Below are 18203 nucleotides of genomic sequence, written 5' to 3' on the forward strand. Positions count from 1 at the left end.
TTTTTCTTCCAAACAATAAAAGAAATAAATAGAACACTTGTCTTAAATGCAAAGGTAACTGAGACTCTAATTTAACAAAAACACGTGATTGTCTGGAAACGGGGCAGCAGGATCCGTCGGGGGGCGCGGGGGTATTTGGCACATTTAAAACCTCCCCGCTCCCTGGTTATCAATCACACAACACACAACCTTATACACGGTTTTGGTCCTTCACTAGATACTTATATTAACAATATTTCTTCACAATAAGAATGTCTAATGCCAAAATACTGTTAAGGAAGAAATAAAATAAGAAAAGAAATGAATTAGAAAAAATTACAAGTTATATACAGATTCAGGTAAATTCCATCAGGGAAACAAATTATGAGTTGAAATTGGCCCCTATGGGAATAACTTAAAGCCCATCCGAGTGGAGAAGCAGACCCGTCCCGACCGGGCTGTGCTGTCTTTGCTCCCGAGGCAGGTCCCACCTGGATGCCCTTCCGTTCTGGAGCCGGGCCGGCCCGCCAGGAAGCTGCGCGTGGAGCAGAGGCGGTGGTCGTGTCCTGGAGCCCGGGTCTCACGCGGGCACAGAGCCTGGCGGGCAGCCTGGGGCAGGAGAGCCGCAGAACGCGCCCCACGGCGGCCACGGGGGATGCCCACTGTCCCCCTTGTCCGTCTGACGGTGCGGGTGGGGGTTGGGCTGGAGACCCGGTGTGGCCAGCGGGGACCCCCTTCGGCAGGGTGGCCGGCGTGGGTGTGGCTGATGTGCAGGCCGTGTGGGCAGGAGCGTGGGATGCCAAGCCCACCCTTGCACAGGGGACCAGAGCCGCGGCTCCCACCTTCCCCGTTCAATCGGGGGGGTCTTGGTGGGGGCCACAGGCACGACGCCCATGCCACACACACCTCCCAGCCTTGGGCCAGCCCAGGACACCACGTCTAAGAATTCCGAGGTACAGTCTGAAACTGCTCCCAGGGGAGGGCCCCAGCCCCCTTGGTTCTGCGCAGGGCTGGGGTGGTGGTGGGGGGGGGGGCAGAATCACGGCTTTACAAACACGGTCAGGGATAGAAAATTTCTCCGTTATCTACAGTATAAAGAGCACACCCAAACACGGTACCAGTTCCCAGTGTGGGCTTGCAAATAGGCTGAGATTTCAAAGCAATGCAAAATTACTCTTAAAAAACAATTTGCAAGTCATTTTTCGATTCTTTAAAAAATACTGTCTATTTTTAAAACCACATGCTTAAATAGACTCTGTCGTCAATAAGATTACCAAAAGGGTTACTCTCGTGATTCTCATTATAAAAATCGTTGGGGCGATCTCCCTTTCCAGGGCACACCCGTGTCTGTCCGTTCCTTTCCGAGGCACCAGGCGGGTGCCAAAGTGGCCCAGCTGGCTTCAGTTTGGGATTGAAATCCCGCCCTCACCCGGCGGGTTGGTTCCGTGAGCAGCTCCCGCGAGCCGCACGTGGCCGGCCGTGCGTTGTACCATTTCTGAAACGCTGTTCCGGAGACCAATTCTTAGACGGTGGGGCTCCAGGACCGCTCAGCGACTCCTGGGTTCTGAGTTTTCATTGGAAAAGTTAGAGCTGAACCATAGTGTGTGTGTGTGTGGGGGGGGGGGTGCTGAGGAGTGATCCACACAGGTGATGGGGGGGTCTCTCTGGCCCAGGCCACGCCGCTCCCCAAGGCTCACTTCTCCATCTCCCGCAGCCGGGACTTCTGTTGGGACGTCGGGGCCCCACGATGCCTTGCTTGGACTCAGACCCCAGACCGTCCTGGGCCCGTCAGAGGTGGTTGATGGGGTTAAAGGCTCCGGACTCTGGCGTGGCTCCTGTGATGTTTAACCAGGCGTCCAGAGGGCTCTGGGAAGAGGTGTGGAGAGGAGCCTCCTCGGAGAGGGACAGCATCATTGCATACGCCTGGCCGGGGAGAGGACAAGGACACATGTGTGTGCACACACACACAAACACACACACACACAACAGGCAGGTGAGCTGTGTGAGCTGGGGTCCTGCAGATCCCAGAGGGCCCCTTCCTAGCCCCCCGTTGCCCTCTGGCTGGGCTCAGCCTTGCGCAGATCCAGACTCCCCCCTGGGGCCCGGAAGCGGAAGATGTGGTGGGAGGTGGCGGGGTGTCTGCTGGGCTCCCGTGCAGACAGTGGCAAGAAGCCGTGGTCCTGGCTGGCCTCTGTGCACAGGGGCCCCTCAGCTCTTTGTGGTGCTCCCCCTGCCCCACCCCCACTTTTTCGAGGGCCCTGGGAATTGCTGGTGGTCGACAAGAGGCAGTGTCTGTTTGGAGGGCACCGGTGGGCCTGGGGGCTGCCCGTCTGGACAACCGTGGGGACAGCACGGAGCGACCCGGGGAAGTGGACGCACAGCTGGTCTGAGCTGGGCGCCGACGCGTTTCTGGGCCTGGGGCGTGGCTGGCCCACGGGACAATTCTGCCACAAGACACAGGGCACGAGGTAGTGGGACCTGGGGACCATCTGGAGCAGAGCGGGGTGGGGGAAGGCCGATGACCCTCCTCCCACCCGGGTTTACACCCTGGACAGGATTAGTAAAAAGACAAAGACAGACACGCAGACGGTTTTTGCCGAGACTCAGGGGTGGGCCGACGGAGACCCCGCTCCTCTAGACGGATGAAAGCAGGAAGCAGGGCCCTGCGGCCGCCTGCGCTACAGAAGGGGGGTCGAGGCCCACCCTGAAGCCCTCGCTGACCCTGTCGGAGCTCCAGCGTGGAATGAGTGGCTGTGTGAGAGGGGGCTTCCTTCAAGAGAAGCCTGGGCCACCAGCCATTCGTGCTTGAATCGGAGAGGGAGGAAGGCCTGCCCAGCTTCAAGGCTGGACACCCGGCCTCGGGCGCCTGTCGCCGGGGACAGGAGGGCAGCGACCCACGTGTCCGGGAATGCCCGGTTCCCATTCATCTGCCTCAACCTCTCCCTGCCCCACCCCTGCTCGTGGGGGAGGGGCGGTGGCTTGGCCGTCTCTAGCCGATGCAGTGGGCCCCGGGACAGCGGTCCTGGCGTGCCCCAGGCCCAGGATGGCCACCACGAGAGGAGGCGCGGCCTCCACCTGCCACCTGGCCCGGGGGTGCCGGGGGTGGGGGGCTCTGCTCGGTACCTACCTGGTTCTTAGCCTGCCTGTACAGTGTCTGCTTTAAAGTCTCAGAGTCTAAGGTGGGATTAAGCACATCTTTAACTTCAAACGCTTCCTCAGCTGCTCTGCGCAGATCGAGCCCCTTCCCAAAAGTCGGCATCGGCTCCAAAGCTAACAGACCGCCTGGTTGCTCCTCAATACACCTGCACCAATGACCGGGGAGAGGGGGCCTGGCGTTAGCTGGTCTGGCCTCTGGCCGCCTCTCTGATGCCCCACGGCCGGCTCCGTGCCTGCATGCACGCCATGGCGCCTCCACGAGCCACATGCACAAGGAGACGGACACACAGACACGTCGACACCTGGACAGAAGCCACACAGATGCAGGAGGGCCACGGACGGAGGCCACCGGAGGGGGCGTGCACACATGGCAAGCAGCAGGCGGGGGGGCGCCCGGGGCTCTGGGGACGGAGGACAGATCGGGGGGCCGCTCTGGAGGGCGCGGGGGCTCCCGCTCCCAGGACCCAGGGGTGAGGGGAAACGGGCAGTCCCTGCAGGGCTCCCCCAGGACCGTCTGGAGTGCTGGCCGCATCTCTGGTGCCCGACAAAGGCAGTGAGCAGCCGGGCTGCGCGGGGAGGGGTCCGGCCTGCCCTGCTTGCAAACCGCCAGTGCTCAGCCCGCTGGAGGCCAGATGCCACTGCCCCGGCCGCGGGATGGAGGCCGTGTCGCTACGGACCAGCTCCCGCTCGGCTCGGGAGCGTGCCTGCCCCCGCCCCCCAGGCTTGGGAAGTGTGTGTGGGAGGGGGCGGGCCAGCCCCTGACCCCCTGCCTCGGGCTGGGCCTCGCAGCCTGTGTGTGGAAGCTCCCACCGCGGTGGAGACACCTGCTGGGAACCAGGGTGAACCCGACCAGGAGGATGCTGGGGCCTCGGGTGGCCTGAGAGCGAGGTCGCCCTCACGATGTTCAGGCCCCTCCCTGGCCTGGGCCCTAGCAGGTCAGGCTGCCCGGGCGTGGCCCCCACCTTCGAGTGTGTTCGAAGCCCACGGCCAGGGAGGTGGGCGGATCCTCGTCCTCCTCGTCCTCATAGGCACCCTGGGGTTCGGGCGTGGGGGACACGGTGTCGTCCTGGGACTTCCCCGCCAGACTGTCGTCGTCCTCCTCCTCCTCTTCCTCCTCCTCCTCCTCCACGTCCTCCGGCTTCCCGCTGGCCAGGCCCGGACACTGGGAGTTGCCGTCCAGGTCCTGGACCTCCGGCCTGAAGGGACAGGGGAGGGAGTTAGCCCCGGGGCCCACAAGGCCTCCGACTGGGCTCCGGTCGGCTCTCCCCCCACGGCCGTCTTCACCCGCCCCCGTGGAAAGAGCCTGCATTGTCGGAACCCTCGGCCTCAGCAGCCCCTTGAGGAGCGAGCGAGGGCGTGGCAGGGGCGAGAGCGGGGATTCAGGATGTGCGCGTCAGGGAGGGAGGCCACGGCCAGTCTAGCGGGCAAGGGGGTCTTGGGCGCTGGAGCTGGGGTTGGGGACTGCACAAGGGGTACCCTTGGGGAGGTTTGCTGATCGACCCTTGCTGGCTCCTCCTGGCCAGCCACGAGGACACAGGGACACCGGCAACCCAGGGTGAGGGGGCCTCTGCCGACAGAGGCTCTGGGGGCCTAGGGCTCCATAGGGTGGGGGCTGAGCTGCGGTCAGCCAGGGAAACCCACCCAGACGAGTTTGTTTTGGAGGCTGCTGGCCTCCCTCCTGCAGCCCAGACCCCACATCTCCCTCCTAGTGACTCTGGCCGGGTGACACTTTTCCACTCTGGATCCTCGTTATTAAGAGGAAAACACCCAGGGGACCTGGGTGGCTCAGCCTGACTGGTCTGACTCTTGATCTCTTGATCTCGGCTCAGGTCTTGGTCTCAACGTTCACGGGTTCAAGCCCCAGGGCAGGTCTGCTGTGTGGAATTCTCCCTCTCTCTCTGCCCCTCCCCTGCTCTCTCTCTTTCTCTCTCTCAAAATAAAAACTTAAAAAAAAAAAAAAAAAGGAAAAAACCCAAGCTGAGTGATGGTGAGCCTTCTCGTTTCTTTCTGAAGATGCTGGCAGGTGTCCAGCGGGGAGGGGGAGGGGGAGGCTGGGCAGATGCCTCCTGAGCCCACGTCTGGGCCAGAGTTCAGAGCCCCCAGACCCCGTTCCTCCTGGAGCTCACATGGCCCACAGGAATCCATCCACTGATGTCAGGGGAGACCGGGGTCCTGGTCTGGGCATCAGGTAGAGGGGGTGTCACTTCCGAGTGACCGCTGGCCTCCACACTCAGGGGTCTGTGCAGACGGACTGGGCCGGGAGGTCCCCGATCTCCAGGCTGTCGGCCATGCTCATTTTCCACCCTTGCCTTTCCTGGAGGAAGTGTAAGATGCTGACACGTGACCGGCCTTCCCGGACGTGCAGAACCCTTGACGTCTCCCTTCTCGATGGCCCCTCGCACCGTCACCAGGCACGCATCCATCCGCCAGGGGCAAGGGCTCTGGAGGCAAGTGACACGGGCCGGGACCCGGGTCTTGCCTTTGTCCCTGGCTCTCTGGTGGGTGACCTTGCCATCTCGGAGCCTGTGCTCCCTCGGCAGCGTGAGGGTGGGATGAACCGCGCAGGTGGCTGTCTTGGGGGCCGGGACTGGGACTGTGTTCAGCAGGTGGCCCTGTGCATGTCTAATCGGAGTTAAGAGTGCTTTGCAGTTTCGATATATGGGCCCCTCTGTTTGGGAGCAGGGACCTCAGCCCCGCACAGGAGGCCTGTATCCACCAGGAGCACTCAGTGGGGGGCAGCAGGGACAGAGGATGGGGTCCCGCAGGCTGGCGTCAGCTTCAGACAGGGCAGGCACCTGAGGCAGGTGACGTCTCAGGGCCACCGTGACCCAGCGCCGGGGCTGGGCTTGCACAACTGGAGCCCGGACTCTCCTGGTTCTGGAGGCTGGAGTCTGAGACCCGGGTGCAGGTGGGCCTGGTTCCTTCTGAGGCTCAGGGACAACTGTCCGGGTCTCCCGCAGCCGCTGGCATTTGGCAGGCGATCCGTGGCGCCCGACGGCTGTAGGTGTATCTCCCCATCTCCCATCTCTGCTACATCTTGACACGGCTTCTCCCCGTGTGTTCTGTGCCCCAATCTCTTCTTGCACGACATCGCGTGGCACTGGGAGCCACACTGGTGACCTCATCTTAACCGATTACATCGGTAAAGACCCTACCTCCAAACGAGGTGACGTTCTGAGGTACTAGGGGTCAGGATTTGGCGGGGGACACAGTTCAGCCCAGGTATTTAAGGGCTTCTGGGGCCAGGGAGCCTGGCATCCCTAGATTCTCCTTGACGATCAAGAGAAGGAAACTGTTTCCGGACGAGAACCCGATAATGTCAGCGTCAGCCCCACACAGAACCGCCAACATCTCAGCACTTGACGCAGGGTTGTGGCTGCGTGTCAACTGTGATCGTGGTTCTCACTTCTGGTGATGACGTGGGACATCTCCTGGAGGTTCCCCAGCCCCCGGGGACAGGGTCTCAGCGGGACAGGCCATCCGAGGGCCTGGGTCTGTGGCCAGCTCCGCCCTGGGCTTTCTGAGGGATGTGGGGCCCGGTCTCCTCTGTCTGAGCCTCGTCTCCTGCCCCTCCTGTGGGGGCTGGACGGAAAGCCCCGGTTGAGACGCTCCGTGGAGAAGGTTAGGGTGATGCCGTCTCCTCTCCCCTCTGTCCTGCCGGGTTTCCGGTCCTCACGGCAAAGAGCTGGGCCACCCGGGCTCTAGGCGTGAAGGTCTTCCCGGCGCTCCTGGGCTCACCCTGGCATGGCCGCCCACCCCGTGGTGGATGCCACTGACAAGTCCTTGTAGGCTCTTCGTCGGCCTCTGTCTTGGGTGGCCCTCCTGTGGCCAGCCTAAGGGCCAGGGCTCTGGGCCCAGGTTCCAGGCCCGGCTTTGTGGCTGGAGCAGCCCCCCCCCTCCACTTCACCAGGCTGTCTTCCTCTGCAGAATTAGGGGCTCGCACCCCAAGGCCACTTGAAGTTTGCAGCGTCTCTGGTTTTCTGCCGGCTGGTCTGGCCCCAGCTTTCATGCAAGGAGAATGTCTTCCTGGGGGTCTGACGGGTCCTTCCAGAAGGGACCCCCAGAGTAAATGCCACACCGTGAGCCTTGGGATCCAGGGTCGTGCAGTACACCCTCCACATCTCGAATCTGAATTCTGCCATTTTTCTGCGACCGTGTGCATGTGCGTACGAAGTGTGTGTGTGTGCACGTACATGAGTGCGTGTGTGTGTTTGTGCATTGTGCGCGCATGTGCATGTACATATGTGGTGTGCGTGTGCATACGAGTGTGTGTGTGCGTGTGCATGAGCACGTGCACGTGTATAGGGGTGTGCGTGCACATGTGTGCACGTGCATGAGTGCGTGTTCGTGCATCTGTGTGCATGTGCACGTGTACATGTGGCGTGTATGTATGTGTGTACATGTGTATGTGTGTGTAAATATACACATGTGTGTAGGTAAGCATGTGGGTAACTTCGTGTGTGTATATACATATGCACATGTGTTCATGTGTCAGCGCATGTGCATATATTTGCGGGTATGTGTGTACATGTGTGCACGTGTGTGATTTCATGCAGATGCAGACATGTGTGTATGGGTTTGCACGTGCACACGTATGTACGCGTGTGCACACATGTACATGCACGTACACATGTGTGCCGTCATGTGCATGCATATATGAGTGTGTGCATGTGTGTGCACATGCACGTGTGACTTCGTGTGCGCACACGTGCGCGCGTGTGTTTAAAGGGGCGGCGCTCCTGGGTGGAAACCTGCAGTGCCTCGGACTCCACAGAAATGTTTTAGACTCTCACATCCACGGCAGAACTCACGCCAGAGCCCTCACCCGGCCTGTGCTCCGCGGCACGCCCGTGACGCCCAAGCCAAAGCACGCCGGCAGCTCGGTGCGGCTGTAAGCACACGGCGCGCACCCTCAGCCCGGGTGCTTACTGTCACCACCAGAGACCGAGGCGGGAGGGGACCCCCTGGCCGAAGCCCCCCCCCTCCCCCCCCCCCCCCCCCCCGACCCCTCGCCACGTGCAGGGGGCAGAGCCGGGCCACAACGGTGCCCGTCGGTCTCACCCTGCGCTGCGGGCCCCTACTCATCGAGACTTGGGGCTGGGTGGGGTGCCCCTGCTCTGGGCGTGGCCACGCAGGTGGGCTTGGGGTCCGGAATGGACTTCTTACCGTTTGTCTGTTCGCGTTGATGCTTGGTTCATCTCACTATTGGCAATAAAGTTTCTGATTTCAGAGAAATAGGAGTCCTCTTTCTCGTCTAAAAGTGCATGGTTGTCTGACTCGGACGCGGGGGAGGAGGCACTGGTCCCCAGGTGGTTTGTGAGGACCCCGGAGTGCTGGCTCACTGTGGGGACGGGGAGGAGCATCAGAGAAAGAGCATCCCTCAGCTGAGCCCTCCCCTCCCCTCCCTCTCCCTCCCGTCTCTCCCCTCCTCTCCTCCCCGCTCCCCTCCCTTCTCTCTCCCCTCCTCTCCCCTGTCTTCTCCTCTCCTCCTCCCCCACCCCTTCCCTGTCTTCTCCCTCCTCCTCCTTCCCTCCCCCCCCCCACCCCACCCCATGCCCACAGCCCACCTGGGGCGTGCTCGTGCTCGTGCTTCTTGAGGTGCCGGTCCAGGTTGGTCTGCTGCCCGAAGCAGCGGTTGCACAGGTGGCACTTGAAGGGCTTCTCCTTGTTGTGGATGTTCCGGACGTGCCGCTGCAGGTTGGAGGAGATGCTGAAGGAGCGGTCGCAGTACTTACACCTGGAAGACACGCGCGCCTCAGAGAAGCCCCGCCCCGCAGCCTCGCAGACGCCCCGCCCCCGCCTCCTGACAGGAGGGGCAGGGGGGCGGGCGGTGGGGACTCACCCGGTGCTGCCGCAGGGGGCCCTCTGGGCGGGGCCGCCGGTGCACCCGGGTCCCCCCTCCCCGCTGCCCGAGGGCCGCACTCCCAGCAGCCTCAAGGGGGCAGCCGAGCACCATGGAAGCCTCTCGATGCTTTGCCCCCGTCCCCCCCCAAGGAGGAGCCTGCATCCTGCTCCCGGCCACCTTCCTCCCGTCGGAGAGACGGCGAAGAGACCCCCCCCCCCCCCACTCTGGTATGGGGAGAGCTGGCCTGGACCCGGCCGCCTTTTAGTGGGTCTGCTGGCACGTGGGGCCTCGCGTGCCAATTCACTAACTGGGGCCCGGGGGCTGCCCCAACTTCCCCAGAGGCCGTCCCCCGCCTCCCTGACACGGACCGCGAGGGTTCCGCGGGCCCCACGCGATCGCCTCGCGTCCCTGCCCCTCTGCGGACGGTGATCGCGGGCCCGGGCCGAGCACTGAAAAAATCTGAGAACGACGCTCCCTCCTCCGGCGCCTCAGTCGGGTCCCTCAGAGTGTCCGTGACCTGAGCGGTGCCCCTTCGGTGTGGGGGCCTGGGGCGGGCGCGGCCTTTGCTCCCAGGCCCCGAGGGCAGGAAAGGGAGGCTGTTCTCCCAGTTGAGGGAAATATCCACACCCAGAAGCCAGAAACAGCAGGCCGAGCTGGAGCTGGAGGGAGGGTGGCCCGACAGCCGCCACCACACGTCTGCAGAGCCGTGCCGGCGCCTCCTGGTGGCGGAAGTCCGAGCAGAGGGGACCTGATGCAGTCGTGTTCAGGTGCACATGTGTGTGTGCCCATGTGCAGGTGTGTGCACGCGCGAGCGTTTGTGTGCAGGAGTGCACGTGCATGTGTGTGCGCGCCTGGTCCTCAGAAGGCCTCCAGGGATGCTTCCCAGTGTCAGAGGCTGTGAACACTTGCAACATTGTCCGCAGGCTGGTTTATTTCCCGGTCTTGGAAACAAACAGCTTCTGCAGGGGGCAGGAGGCAGTGCCCCCCCCTCCCCCCACCGAGTCTCTCAGGAGCCGTCTTCGCAGCAGGTCCCAGCAGGGCACGCGATGGAGGTGTGTGTTCTTCCGGAGGGTGCGGCTGGAGGTGCCAGGGACCTGTCCTGAGTGTGGCAGTGTGGTGTTCCCACAGGAGGCCCCTCCCCGCTCCATCGCTCCAACACAGAATATGCCCTGGGCCACGGGAACCGAGTCGTGCCCGAGGGTGCTTCCGAAACCCCAGCCTCCCACCCGGGGCCGGGCCGGCAGGCTGTGTGGCTGGCCTTCACGGCACTGCCCTGCCCAGCTCGAGAGGCACCGGTGCTGACCTTTGACACCTGCCCAGGCAGTCTGGCCATCACAGTGCACTTGGGGGGGGCCCGAGGCAGGACGCTTTAGGCCCCCGCTGGCAGCTGGAGCCTCCTGCCTGAGCCCCCGGGCGGATAGCACTGCGCCCGGGAGCGGAGCTGTCCCTGCTCCCAGGGACAGCTTGATGAAGCCGTCCAGGGGAGCCCACTTCCTGCCTCACGGCCCCTGGGGGGTCTGAGGACGGACGCACGGCAAACAGGGCGAGTCCCCATCAGAGGGGACCCCGGTCTCCCACGGTACGATTTTGGAGCTTCTCGGCCGAGGCTTCGCTGACTCTGGCGTCCTCCACGGTCGGCGGGCAAGGAGCCATTCGTGATCTTTACGTGAGCGGCTTGGGCCGCCGTCCCTGGCGAACTCCTGAGTGACCTTCAGCCTTCTCTGCCCCTCAGCCCAGGACTGGCCTGGCGGCTTCTTCCCTGTTGGGCTGGCTAAGCAGCCTCCGGGCCTCTGGAAGCACGCGGATTTGGTCACAGCCTCTCCTCCCACGCCTCACGGTGTCCGCTGGCCCCAGCGTGGACCCGCCATCCTGGAAGCCCACACGGGCGCCAGCGCTGTTCTGCGTGAGCTGCACAGGGACCGGGGCTTGAGCCCTTCACGCGGCTGGGTCAGCAGTGCAGGGGTGCCCTGGGCTCCCCCCCAGGATGGCCCAGGAAGGAGAGCTTTTACATCCCTGGACACACCATCTCATGTCATAGACGTCTCCTTGCCCCCGATGCTGACAGGTCCCCAGGCGACCATCCTGCTTTCAGGGCGATTGCTCAGGAAGGACCGAGTACGAGGCCATGCTGGGCTGGGCACCTGCCCCCTGGCCACACAACAGGCCTCCCTGGGGCCTGTCTACGCGTGCGCTCACACAAACCCGCACGCGGCACTCTTCTCATCTCTTTGGAAATGCAGGAAACTCTGACAGCTTCCAGCTGACCCACGAGCTCTGGCCAGGGCGCACCCTCGGTCAGACACGGGGTTGGGCGGGATCGTCTCATTACTGGAAACCGAGCTCTCTCCCCACCCGCTGTGGGGCCGGGGAGGGGGGCGGAGGGGAGCCATACATTGGATTTGGCCACAGAGAGCCCTGAGTGTGGCCCTCTCCTGGTTCCAATCTAAACCAATGGCCCGGAGAGAGAAGCCCATTTGAAATTTAGGGGAGCAGGGAGCCCTGGGCTTCGGGGGATCAGCGTCCTCTGATGAGCAGCTGGGGTTTGCCTTGTAAATAAGCCAACAAGTGGCTGGCGAAATTTATGGCCTGGCTGTGGAACATCACGGCCACGGCACTGGCTGCAACCAGGAATGACTGGTGGCCCGGCAGCATGCAGCGAGGGCCTCGAGAGAACCCCTGGTCACCCTCACCCCAGGGAAGCCAGCCAGGCGGAGGTGCGGTCACAGGGTGGGGGCAGGCGCAGGGTCCTTCCCGGGACCGGACATCACAGGGGGACATGCTCTGCGTAGTTGTAAAAGCAGGGGGAAGGGAAGCGAAGAGAGAGTTTTGAAATCCAGCCCTAAAAATCAGAACTAGGAAAGCAAGGAGACGGTCTGGGCCACCTGAGGGGATGGGGACGGGGCCTGCCTCACAGGGAGGAAAGGAGCTGCGGCTGGAGAGGCGCGTGTCCCTCTGGGAGCCCGCTGGCCAGCCCGCAAAGGCCCGCGCCAGACCGTGACCCGGGTCCTGGGGGGACCCGTGGGCGAAGCGCCGGCATGGGTGCAAGGAGCAGCCCCTCACCCCAAGCCCAGGTTTACGTCCGTCCAGCCCGAACTGCACCCCGTGCCCCCCACCTGCTGGAGCTTTTGGAGATGAGCACGTGTTTTCCGGCACCTTCCAACCTCAGGCAAAGATCTCTAAGCCTGGAGAAGCCATTAGCTGAGGACACTGGGCCGGCAGGTGGGCTGACCTTCCCTCCAGGAAACAGACTGTCAGTCACGCTAAGGGGTCTTCCTTTTCCCCCCGAGAGTCAGGGCTTTGAAACACATTCTGAGTGATTTTAGGGAATCTCGGGCAAGGGCTTAAAAGGAAGCGTCCCGAGGTCGTCCGGTTTGATTGTCTCTACTCTGCAGTACCCCAGCAGCCCTCCCTCCCTCCTCCTGCCCTCGAGGGGCCTCCAGGGGCACACGAAGGGGCGCATGCCTGGGGCTGGCCCCGAAGGGGAGCTCACACCGGGTGGGCAGCTGGTGGTTTGGATTCACCCCTGCCGGGGTGGGGGTGGGGTGGAGTCCTTGTCTTTTGGTGGAGGCGTGGGGGGTGGGGGGCTGTCCCCTGGACAGTTTCTGAGGACAGACGGACGAAATTTCCTCCTCCAGTGTAGATTCTCCCAAGGATCAAAGTGATCCCAGAAGCGCCCAGTGATGTCAAAAGGGAAATCACACACCCCACACTCCCCATCACAGGGCTGCCTTGAGCCAGATAAAGTCAGGATTTGCAATGCAAACTTTCAAAGCAATTATTGTTAGGAAAGTCGAAACTCACAGATTGGAGAGAGCAAACGAAATCAATGATAATTAAATTCTTCCATAAACACCACCTGACTCTGGGGGGTGGGGGTGGGGGCTCCTACACACAACACTGTTCAGAAGGTGGCTCCCCTTACAGGAAAACACGTTTTCAGGGAGGAAGCCAGACCCAATCAGCCTTCCCTTTGCTAGGCTTTGTGGAGTGGGGGGACGGGGGAACCTGCGTGTTGGGGTGGCCTGGGGGCACTGAGCAGATGACTGCTGAGTGACCTGAGCTGTCACTTGTCCAGCCAGGACAGGACATGGCCCTGTGGTGGTCGCATCTCAGGGTGGGGCATGGGGACCACGACACCTGAGGGGACCCCACGTGGCTGCCCTTCCCAGGGACGGGAACTCCAACCTCTGTATGGCCGGGGCACAGGAATCTTGTGCTGCCGACTTAAAACCAGACTCCCCCCGCGTCAGGCTCTGGGCTGATGGCTCGGAGCCTGGAGCCTGTTTCCGATTCTGTGTCTCCCTCTCTCTCTCTGCCCCTCCCCCGTTCATGCTCTGTCTCTCTCTGTCCCAAAAATAAATAAAAAACGTTGAAAAAAAAAAATTAAAAAAAAAAAAAAACCAGACTCCGAGTTCCCAGCAGCTGCTGCTCTCCAGACACACCCCAGAATGAGGTCTTGACATCTACACCAGCGTTTTCCCTGATTTGCCTCCTGGTCACTGCCACCCGGTCTCTCATTTAAAATGCCACCTCTCGGGGCACCTGGGTGGCTCGGTCGGTTAAGCGTCCGACTTCAGCTCAGGTCTAGATCTCGCGGTTTGTGGGTTTGATCCTCGCATCAGGCTCTGTGCTGACAGCTCGGAGCCTGGATCCGGTTTCAGATTCTGTGTCTCCCTCTCTCTCTGCCCCTGCCCCGCTCATGCTCTATCCCGGTCTCTCTCTCAAAAATAAATAAACATTTAAAAAAAAAATAAATAAAATGCCAACTCTCAGGCTCGTCCCTGAAAGCCAGATGTCACCCCCATCCCGTCTGCTCCTGATGAAGGCCCCAGAGACCGAGGGACAGGCTCTGCTTCTCGGGGGACAGGAAGGTCACCTAGAGTGGCCGTGGGCTCCGCCCCCGGGCAAGTCAGGGTGTCTAAGCCTCTGGATCAGCATCTTTGAAACGGGGGTGCCACCCCCTTGGGAACAGATGTGATGGCTCTCACACCCACTTGCCGGGTGGCTGCGTGCCCGCAGGTAGAAGCCCAGCATTGAGGAGACAGGACGGGAGCAGACACACGGCTTCCATCCAGGGCTAGCAACCCGAGAGTCCCTCAGGATGCCCCAAGCCCAGGCTCAGACTCGGATTTGCATGGAGCTCCTTTTCCACTGTGTGCCCCGCCTTAGGTGCCGGCCCTGGCCCACCACCCACCCATCGTATGGGAGTTGAGCTGGGTGGGGGTGGGGTGGGGTCTCTCCATCAGGCCCCCCGGGCGGCCCTGGCTTTGGCCGGTGCTGCTCTGAACGCCCCCTGCCCCCGTTGACGGCGGCGGTGGGAGAGCTGCTCCCAGGCACCCGACTCTGGGGGGTGGGCAAGAACCTTCAGGAAGCCCGCTGGCCACCTCCTGCCTAATCTTTATGACACCCCAGGACACAGGACAGCTCTGGGGTCCAGGGAGCGACCTGACCCGAGCATGCTGGCTCCCACCCTCACCTTCCTGTGAGTGGGAAGTGGCGGGGGGCGGGGGGGACGGTCTCACCGGGAGCCTGCCTACCCCCCGCCCTGGCCCCAATGGGACAGGACAGGCTCCTACCTGTACGGCTGCTCCCCGGTGTGCGTCCTCAGGTGTCTCGTGAGGTTTGCCGATCGGGGGAATATCTTGCCACAGTACCTGGGTGGAGAGGGCAGGGGGACCGTTAGGCAGTCACGCTGCCACGGACTGGGGCACCCGCACCCTTTCCCGTGGCGGTTCCTCCTTCCTACTCGCTGTCTAGGGCCCGAGGTCCCACAGCTGTGGGGCAGGTGGCCTGGCTGTGGCCCCCAGGACTGCAGTCTGTCCTTCAGCCCCAGGGCCCAGCTGAACTTGACAGAGACGCCTGCACCTGCGGCTGGACAGATGGGCCCCGCCTACTCTGGCCTGCTGGGACTCCGCCCCCTCCCCCAGCAATATGTCAGCCACGTTGAACGGGCTCCTGCCGCTGGGGACAGGCTGTGCGTCTGGGCTTTCCACCCGGCTCTGAGAACCGGGCTTAAACGCTGACCAGCACACCTTGGCTTCGGACCCTCTGAGTTCTGATCGGCTGGGTTAAGGCTGCGTTCTCTTGTGCCACCCCACACCTACACATCCGTGGGGAACGACCTCCATTGGAGAGCAAACCGTGTACTTGTACCCCGCTGTGGTCTGGCTTTGACCTAGTTTTCCCAGGATGCGCAGGCTCACGGCGGGTGCAGGGCACCTGCGGCCACCTGGCGGGCTGTCCACCGCCCCCCCCCCCCCCCCCCCCCCCCCGCCCCGGGCACGCCCAGCCTTACCTGCACGTATACCGCTCCTTGCCCTTCCTGAGGATGGGGTCTGACAGCGTGGGGGGTGGGGACCGGAAGTTGAAGGGGTGGTGGGGGAGGGGCTGCAGGGAGCTGCCCGCTTCCGCCTTTATGGCCGCGAAGCTCTCCAGCTTGTCTGTCATGGTCTCGATGGCTGACATCTGTTGGCAGGTGAGAGGGAGAGACGGGGGACCCCCTGAGCTGCTACCTCTCCTGAGCAGTGTGGACCCCTCTCCCGGCGACCGAGTACATCCGCAGCTGGGCCAGGATAAGAGGCTTGTGCGGGCCCTCAGGCTGTGGGTAGAACGGGCCGTCTCCGGGCTTCTTGGCCACTGTGGCCAGCCCTGCCGCTCGTCCCTCCCTGGGAGCCCCGTTTCAGCCCAGGGCCCAGGCCGTGGGAGCCTCTCTGCCCGACAGGGGCACACGGTGGGGCAGGCTCCTGCCTTGCAAAGACACCTCGCCTTACCTGGGACCCCCACCCCCCACCCCTGCTGGCCTCATCCCTGGCCGGCACTCCTGGGGGGCTAGCTTGGTTTAAAGACAGAATCATGTCTGATTTCTCTCTCCTCTCCTCTCTTTTCCTTTAATTTTTTTTTTTGAGTCGTGAAAAATCAAGAAATCTACCTGCATTTCAGGTTAACAGGGACCAGGGGCCTGGGCAGCACCGCCTAGAGGCAGCGGGCCATGATTGCAGGCAAAGTTCTAAGAAGGAATCCGACAGCCCAAGGCTGGACGCACTGAGTGTTCAAAAGGATGATGCCCAGGTGACCCAGCACAGACATGGTGACCTGGATAAGAGGGGCCACCTCTCCAGGCCTTGGAGATGCCAAGGGCTTGCCTGGGGGAGGAGGACGCGGCACTGGCCATTTCCACCTGGTGGGGAGAGTTCTGATCAGGGTCCCAGACTGTGCCTGTCCCCGAGGGCTCAGGGTTTGGGGACGGGAGAGGGGAGGGGGCCGCTGGCGCTGCATGGACACATCATGCCACCAGCCGTGGGCTGCCCTCCCTGTCCCTGCTGACAGCTTGCCCCTTGGCTGCTGCCCGGCTTCTCGCTGGCCCCTCCACCACCTGGACGATGGGACCCCAGGCGCACAGACTGCTGCCCAGCTGGCTTTGCACCTCAGTTTTAGCTGCAGCCTTGAAAGGCTCTGGAGCTCTCTGCACACAGACTCCCTGGCAACTCCAGAGGTGGTGGGGGGCCGCGGCCAGGCAGGACCGCCTCGTCTTGTACCCCAGGGGCTGCACACACCTGAGTCGGGCGTCAGAAAGGCCCTGGCAAAGTCCTGCACTTGGCCGCCGCAGGCTGATGTCTTCATACAGCGGTGACCCTGTCCTTTGCAGAGGCCATCAGTTATCGTGCCCGAGTGACCGCTGGACCTCAGACCATTTAATTAGGTGACTCCCTAGGCTTCCTCCCCCCCTCCCCTGCGCTATGGCCCAGGGGCAGGCAGCAGAGTGGGGGTGGGGGGTGGGGGGGGGGGTGGGGGGTGGGGGGGGGGTGGGGGGGTGGGTGGCTCGGCTCAGGGGGGAGCGGCAGGAGGGACAATGGGCAGCCGGCCCCCTGCCAGGCCTCTTTTCCTCAGGCCTGGGTGGGTCTTGCTGAGGCCTCCCGAAGGTCCGGCCTGCCAGGCCTGCTCCCCCGATCAGATATTCCGGGCCGCTAGAGCTCCCGCACAAACACAAACACAGGATGCGCCTGGCTGGCTTGTCAGCTTTTTCCAGCCCGACCCGAGGAAAATCAGGGGAAGTTATTAAGCAAACCCCATGGCCCCGACGAAACAATGGGAGGTGCTAAGTTTAGCTGTGAACCCAGGCAGGGGGCAGGTTTCACCGACTGGGGGTGTTTGTCCAAGGTGGGAAACGCAGAGAGAGAGAACAATGCCCGGCCTGGGGTCTGGTTCAGGCCGTCTCACTGTTCAGCTACCAGGACCCCCAAGTGAGGTGGGGGCAGCCCCAAGGGGTGAGGACAGGTGGACAAACTCTCCCCTCTGCTGCGCATCCCCCACATCTCTGCACCCACCCCCTGGGAGGACACAGCCGGAGTGGGTGATGGGAGTGCCTGCAGGCGGGCTGTGTGGCCACGACCTGGCTTGGGGATTCATGTTCCCAGACCCCTGACCCTGGTCTTCTCTCATAAACGTCCTGGGTCTGTCACCTTATGTTCCAAATTCTTGGACCCACCGTCTCCAAGCTGCTGCCCACGGCCTGTGGGCTCACTGCCCCTCCTAGAGCCTGAACCGTAGGTGGGTGAGTGCCCTCATGCTCTGGGGTCTTTGGCTGCCTCCGAGAGACCCATGGGGCTGCCCTGCAGAGCACCACTCTCCTTCCTCACTTGTCTTGGACCTTGTCATCCTTCCGGGCTCATGGGGACCCATGGTGGCAATCCCCTGGCCGTCTGACGGACAGGGGAGCTGAGGCACACCTTGGGTGTGGGAGCCTGCCCCCTGCAGAGCCCTGTCTGTCTGGGCAGCCCGGCTGCAGGGCCCCAGGACGGGGGTTCCGAGCCCAGCCCTCTTGCCTGGCCCCAGGACGGGGGGTCCCGAGCCCAGCCCTCTTGCCTGGCCCCAGGATGGGGGGTCCCGAGCCCTGCCTGCCCACCTGGCCCCAGGATGGGGGGTCCCGAGGCCTGCCCACTCAACTGGCCCCAGGATGGGGGGTCCCGAGCCCTGCCCTCTTGCCTGGCCCCAGGATGGGGGGTCCCGAGGCCCGGCAGCCCTGGGTCTTACCTGGGGGTGGAAGAGCAGAGGGGACGGCCGCAGGTACTTCTCCTTCAGGACTCCCACGGGGTCTGTCACCTTCCGCTTCTCTACCCTGCTGGACGGCAGGCAACACAGAGGGTTACGTACCCCACCGAGCCTCCGGGGCTGCACAGGGAGGGTGCCCATCCGTGTCCCCCCCCGACTACTCTGTGCGCCTGAC

At 62.9% G+C, this 18203-nt stretch overlaps 1 protein-coding gene across 5 annotated transcripts in view; it reads right to left on the minus strand.

The window, feature by feature from the left end:
- Window positions 1-200: 200 nt before the first annotated feature.
- The window catches only part of PRDM16 (PR/SET domain 16), a 316465-nt gene continuing 298462 nt past the window's right edge, over window positions 201-18203 (minus strand). For 2 of the 5 annotated variants that reach the window (XM_058719369.1, XM_058719368.1), the window contains exons 10-17: window positions 18011-18095; window positions 15276-15445; window positions 14557-14634; window positions 8703-8872; window positions 8302-8476; window positions 4098-4331; window positions 3107-3281; window positions 201-1902 (exon numbers count right to left, since the gene is read on the minus strand). In XM_058719369.1, the coding sequence (XP_058575352.1) occupies window positions 1768-1902; window positions 3107-3281; window positions 4098-4331; window positions 8302-8476; window positions 8703-8872; window positions 14557-14634; window positions 15276-15445; window positions 18011-18095 (1222 nt within the window). In that variant the 3' untranslated portion in view covers window positions 201-1767. Of the gene's footprint in view, window positions 1903-3106; window positions 3282-4097; window positions 4332-8301; window positions 8477-8702; window positions 8873-14556; window positions 14635-15275; window positions 15446-18010; window positions 18099-18203 lie in introns of all 5 variants that reach the window. The other 3 variants (XM_058719367.1, XM_058719366.1, XM_058719370.1) reach the window with 2 other exon arrangements.

Source organism: Neofelis nebulosa, chromosome 2 (genome assembly GCF_028018385.1).
Source record: "Neofelis nebulosa isolate mNeoNeb1 chromosome 2, mNeoNeb1.pri, whole genome shotgun sequence".
Classification (NCBI taxonomy): Eukaryota; Metazoa; Chordata; class Mammalia; order Carnivora; family Felidae; genus Neofelis; species Neofelis nebulosa.